The 6,706-nt window shown below is 40.1% G+C and overlaps 1 protein-coding gene across 1 annotated transcript in view; it reads right to left on the bottom strand.

Annotated features, from left to right (window-relative positions):
* Positions 1-2,555: 2,555 nt before the first annotated feature.
* Positions 2,556-6,706, bottom strand: part of srbd1 (S1 RNA binding domain 1) — an 85,641-nt gene continuing 81,490 nt past the window's right edge. Inside the window, exon 20 of the mRNA XM_037538307.1 lies at positions 2,556-3,173. Coding sequence (XP_037394204.1) covers positions 2,881-3,173 — 293 coding nt within the window. The 3' untranslated portion in view covers positions 2,556-2,880. The remainder of the gene's footprint in view (positions 3,174-6,706) is intronic.

Here is a 6,706-nt window from a genome sequence, read left to right as displayed (position 1 = left end):
GGCCTCTCTAATGACAATCCCCAAAGCTGAGCCACGTATCAGCCTCTCAGGGTCATAAATGGGACAGCTGAATGCATGGCTTCAAACCTATGCTTGAAATCACTAGGTAATACCTCAGGGAAGGACTCGCCCTCTATTCTTCTCTGGATTTCAGTTTCGCATCACAGCGAGGCCCAAGTGAATCCACACCTGCTCTTAACAGTCTTCAGGGCACAAAGCATTGGCTCCGTCAGTGGACTTGATGGCTCTCTGGATGGTGTTGGTGAAGTAATTTCCCCTTAACTGGCTTTCGCCTTGGCTGGCTCACGTCTCAAGGCTGCGAATGGGCCAGGGGCTCTTAATAACACAGGTGACTACAGGGATGCTCCACCAGGCTGGTCCAATGCCCACATGCAGAGCCTAGAACAAATACACTCGCACGCATACAGCACACAGCTAAAGAAATACACAAAAGTACATGTTAAAGGACAGGCCCACACAATGAATCTTGAAACAGGAAACAGAAACCTAAAAGAAACATGAGAGGAAATCAGTTTCAGTTTTCAAATGCCATCATATAGGATGATATTCCACCGCCAAGGGCCACTCAAGACAGCAGAACAACCGTGATGTATCAAAACAGCGGAAAAATCTCAGGCCTTTGATCATACCCTGGCAATAGCTATTTCCCTGCCACTGCTGGTTATGTCTGATGAAACTTCTCTGTGACAAAAAAAGCAACATTCCAAATGCAAATTTCATCTCCTGATTTGGTATTCTCTCTGCGGTTTGTGCAAAGCGCTCAGGGCACTGTGGGTTTCTTATTTATCCATTTCTTTATTTGTGCCACATACACACAAACAGATTGGATAATAGAGAAGAGGGAATATGGGATTAATTTTGAAGTGGCTGATTAGCACGTGGCTAGCCTGGGATAATTAGGTTTAGCTTTTTCCCCATGGCCCCCTAAGTCATATTGCTGTCTGGCAGCTGCTTGTACACCCCTCCTCCATTCCGCTTCCTAAAAGGCTGTCAATCAAACTGCATTTCGATCCAAGTGCTATCGCTACAGTACCTTACACAGACAAAAACAGGCAAATTGCAGGCACTCAGCTTACTGTGAATCCTGCCAACAGTATACAGTGCAGTTCTCTGACACTTCATTGAAATTAAAATCTTTTTTTTTTTTAATCAAACACAGCACAGCAATAAGCAAAACTTTGGGCACCCCTGGCCAAATTACGCTTTGTTCATTTTCTCAGCAAAAATTAGTCACATACTTCTAAACATCTAAATTCACTGTTGTTTATTTGCAGAATATAAAATATTGAGGAGAAAGTTATGACATTTTATGACATATTATGACATTAATATGTTAAACTCAGCAAATACACTGATCAGGCATAACACTATGACCACCTCCTTGTTTCTACCCTCATTGTCCATTTTATCAGCTCCACTTACTGTATAGGTGCACTTTGTAGTTCTAAAATTATAGACTGTAGTCCAACAGTTTCTCTGCATACTTTGTTAGCCCCCTTTCAGTGGTCAGGAGATGTTGGCTGGTGGACTATTCTCAGTCCAGCAGTGACACTGAGATGTTTAAAACCTCCAGCAGCACTGCTGTGTCTGATCCACTTGTACCAGCACAACACATGCTAGCACTCCGCCACCATGTCAGTGTTACTGCAGTGCTGAGAATGATCCACCACCCAAATAGTACCTTCTCTGTGATAGTCCATGGGGGTCCTAACCACTGAACAACAGGGTAAAAAGGGAGCTAACAAAGTATGCAGAGGAACAGATGGACTATAGTCTGTAATTGTAGAACTACAAAGTGCACCTATACAGTAAGTGGAGCTTATAAAATTTACAATGAGCATAGAAACAAGGAGGCAGTCATATTGTTATGCCTGATTCGTGTAAATAGAAACTGTCCACTAAAATTAGCAGAAAAATGTCATATTCTTCTCTGTAGATGATGTGCTAACTTTTCTGTTAGAAAATCAAGAAAACATGTAGTTTGACTGAATGTGGCTGTGTATGAAGGCCCACAGGAGAGGAACAAGCAAAGGCTTTTGCACAAGCTAATTTTTCAGCCTGAGTAAAGGTCATCAAGACAAACAGATAAATATAGCAAACAATGTCTGTAGGATTAGCTGTAGCAATCTCAAGGTCCAGAATTTGAGTTCTCAAAGGCATCTGTTTTTGAGAAAAACAAACTATCTTCTATAGACATGAGGAAAAGCCCTTGGATCGCACATTTCACCAAGCTGTAATAAACGTAATTCTGGGATAAGGGAATAAGATTGCCAAAATGTTAACTACTCTTTACAATTGGTAGATCAATTCAAAAGGTCTTTAAATATCTTTACAGTCAGACATTTAAAAACGTGTTAAAATAGATAAGTTCATAAACAAAAAGTATGTCAATATTAACAAATATTTTACTCACCAGTTACTTGACATACAGCATCAATGCAAACCTTGTAAATCTTGGTATATAAAGCACAGTCTTATATGGGTACAATCATGGGACACATCAAATTCAGAAGAATTATACAATAAATTCAAAGTTTTTTTGCACCATTTTTTATTATTCATTAGCATTATCTATACCACTGTATGTAAAGAAGGGGCACAACAGTATCAGAAATATACTGTGTAAATGGCACAATTATTTAACAGTAACCAAACAAAACAACCTTATACATATTCACCTAAAAGGAACACTTGCACTTATGCTTTGGGCTTCTTTAACTAGTTTCTCCTACAATTTTTTAGGAGTAAAAAGTCAATGTGGATTTGAATTTCCATCCATAAAGTTTCATCTCAACATCTGTGAACAGAACAACAATTCTGTCTCTGCTCTTTTCCAACACTGAGCTCCCTATAGGGATCTCATCGGAGAACCCTGATGAGGTCCAAGCAGATACGATTCCGCTGAAGATCCACATCCATAACTCGGACTTCAACACGTTCTCCTGGTCCTAGAGCTAGACTTCTGCGCCTCTTGTCAACAGGGAGTTTCTCCAGAGTGATGTACCGCTTTGGGATGAGTCCTGAACGTCCCACTCCGATGTCCACAAAAGCCCCGAATAAAGCTGTGTTCTCCACACGTCCTGTTAGAACCATGCCCTCATGGAGGTCACCCATGGACACGATCCCTTGCTTAAAGTCTGCCTGCTCAAAGTCTGTGAGAAGAGGGCAGGACAACAAAGCAAAAAATAAGAGGATGCAAAAGGGATGGAAAGCATGAATGAGGAGAGAAAGGCATTTAAAAACGCATTTCAAGTAGAGGTGGCACCTATCTGATACCCAGTATCAGGACAGTACATGTAAAGCAATCCCAAAAATTATTTAGACATCTAGACATTGTATCCTAAAAAAATATTAAGCTCACTGTGTAAGAAAACAAAATGTTAATAATAAGTGCCATTTATTTTAAATAGACTGTTTTAAGACAGCTGGTGTGTTTGTTATAATTTGAGGAATCTGCAGAATTCTGCTGGTTTGCATCCAAAATGCCTTTGTACACACTGACATCATGATCCATCAAGGAACACAAGCTCAGCAATGCCACCATACAAAAAACAGCCCCAGACTTGGACATTTCCACCTCTCTGCTTTACATTACTCTTACTACCCTGGTTGAAATTCTTCTTAAGATTTTCTCAATGTGAAGAGTCTGGGCTAAACACTTTAGGGAACATATCTAATTATTGACAAATTTTGTGAATGTGATTTAAATTCTGATTACTTTCTACTAATTAAGCTCCTGTTTTGACCAGTTAGTTGTTGCTTACTTGGCACAGACTCAGCATGTAGATGTTTGGTTGCTTTTTATTGTTCTTAGTTATCTATGCAGTTCATGAACATGAACGTGAAATTATTTTGTTAGATTTGCCCTCTTGAAACGTTATTGTTAACAATGTATGCTAAAATTAAAAATGGAAGCTTTTGTGATTTAAAAACTTCACTCCCTTAAACTGCAATTTTGATATGAAAACGCTTATCCTTCAGGTTTAGAGTACTACAATCAGTTTGTCGCACTAAAAAGGTTTTTCTCTGAAACAAGCATAACATTTTGTAAAACATTATGTATTTATGCTTTAAGTAACCTAAAGAACTTCAATATATTTTCCAATAGTTAAATGGTCCAAATACTTTTTTGAGTCACTGTATGCATGTGTTTATGTATTTACTACACTGCATGCTCAAAAATATATTTTAAAAGAACCAGATAGTGAGTTTAGCTCATAAACTTGAATACTAACGTCAAGGGAAAAAGCAAAATGTTTACACATTACAGTGAAAAAAGCACAATAAAAAGAAAAGCTGTCCTCCCTTTTGTCATGTTAGCATATATTTTGCGCTGTCGCCTCACAGCAAAGAGGGCCTGGGTTCGATTCCCCGACCGGGTGACCGGGGTCCTCTCTGTGTGGAGTTTGCATGTTCTCCCCGTGTCTGCGTGGGTTTCCTCCGGGTTCTCCGGTTTCCTCCCACAGTCCAAAGACATGCATTCAGGCCAATTGGACATGCTAAATTACCCCTAGGTGTGAGTGTGTGAGTGACTGTCTGTGTCTGTCTGTCTGCCCTGTGACGGACTGGCGACCTGTCCAGGGTGTATCCTGCCTTCCGCCCGAAGACTGCTGGGATAGGCTCCAGCACCCCCCCGCGACCCTGACGGAGAAGCGGATTAGAAAATGGATGGATGGATGGATGGTAGTAGAGTGTTTGAGCCATTAGAGCATGGTGGCATCTACTTTTAGATAGCCATCTTAAGTCTCTCTCTAATTTCAACTTCACTCCAACTAAACTAGTCCATTACATCTTACAGCAAAAATATATATCCAAGACCAATAAAGGAAGATTAGTCAGATGAAGCTGCCTAAAACAAATGAAATTACCAGTCATTCTTTTCAACAGTCAGTTCTGTTTTTTCTGAGGTGAATTTCTTTCAAAGGTGCTTTTAGACAAACTTGGCCTCTCCACAGGCCCTGTGGTTCAGGAAACATTCATCTCTGATTATTCTTATCCGGGACACCTTACCTAACGCATGGATCACATGGCAGCTATTTATACAGCTGGCTACAGGGCGAGCCTCATCAGGCCTCCAAGCAGAGGAAGTGAACCTGCAACCTCCTGATGGGAAAGCCAGTGTCCCAATCATTTCACTACACACAGCTCTGAGCCTCAGACAGTGAGTGACACACGGCAACTTCGAATACATGACAGGCACTCTGCAGTGAATGCAACCGTACCATTCATCTCAATAATGACGTGAATACTTACAACAGAACATGTGCCTGGAATTTCTGATACCAACAAAGCAGAGTTTGTGGCTTACAAAAATGTGCATTGGAATGTGCAGTGGATTATTTGTCTCACACTCAAGTATCTAACCACATAAAATATTTAGATCTATTGTACAAACAAAACCTCAAACACCTAAAAATAGTCTGTATGTTCTTGCCAGAATTCCATGGTTAAGCTAACCTCAAATAACAGCGCCACTGTCAACACGCAATGGACGGAAGCATTGAACTCTCTCCAATACCTAAGAAAAAGACTCTATTCATGCATACATCGCACCATAGGCACAAAATAGGCCAGAATCAAAGATGTTGTCCCATTTTGTCTGCATGTATACGTGGAGGGAAAATTCCTTAGCAGAACTGGCAATGGATGTTAGGCTAGGGACTAAAGTGACCGTTATACTTTAAGGCAGGGGTGTCAAACTTAACTAATAAAAGGGCCATATTAAACATCTCATCAAATCTGTGGGCCAGAGAGAAAAAAAATTTATTCTTTTTTTAATGAATGTTGTGCTACAACCCAAACTGACCACTGTTTTTCAAAATATGCAAAAACTTCCAACAGTAAAATACAGGCTCTTGTAGTATAAAATAATAAAATATGACATGGTCTTTTAAAGCTACCTTTCTGCTTAAACTAGACACCGGCCATTCTTTCTTTGCTGCAAGTTCATTAAGACTTGGGCTTAATTCCTGAGATGTTGAGCTTACGTTAGGTGTTTATGTTGGTTGAACAACATCTGTTTACAGCTGTTTGGTGATATGGCTGGTGTGGAATTGGGTAGAATTGTGTAGAAATGAGGTCTAACTGCTGTCCCATAGGCTGTTCTTGGGGTAATAGAGTCAAAGCACATTATGTTGCAGTGCATGCTGGGGACTGTAGTGCAGCACACTGTGGAACAGGCTTATATTAACAGAAAATTTAAATACTGTACTTTTGCAGGCTGGAGAGGATTGCGGCGGGCCTCATCTGGCCCACAGCCTTGTGTTTGGCACACAGGCTCTAGGAGCACCTGATATTTCAGCAGCCAATATTACTCAGCGACAAATGGGAAAAAGGGAAATTATTGTTGTTAATCAAAGTGAAATCACAGTAATTCAGCATCTTATTTTTACCTTGCGCAAGCACTTAGGCACACATAGTGAGTCAAAAACAAAGTTTCAGGACACACTTCTATAACCTAAGGAAAGCTCAGCCAGTTTGCACTATAGTCACTGATTAATAAGTGTTAGTACTTAATAAGCATGGAATTTTAAGGGGTTAAGGCACTTTAAATTATTGGATGATAATATCAATGCTCAGGGCAAAATTTATAATAAGAGGTTGGTGTACCACAGAGGCATGACAAGTATGATGAATCATCTCAAATATCTAAGTACAGTGAAACTTATCCCAGGACCACTACTTT

This window comes from Pygocentrus nattereri, chromosome 5 (assembly GCF_015220715.1).
Source record: "Pygocentrus nattereri isolate fPygNat1 chromosome 5, fPygNat1.pri, whole genome shotgun sequence".
NCBI lineage: Eukaryota > Metazoa > Chordata > Actinopteri > Characiformes > Serrasalmidae > Pygocentrus > Pygocentrus nattereri.
Note: the sequence above shows the minus strand (reverse complement) of the source record. Positions and strands in the feature narration are given on the sequence as shown.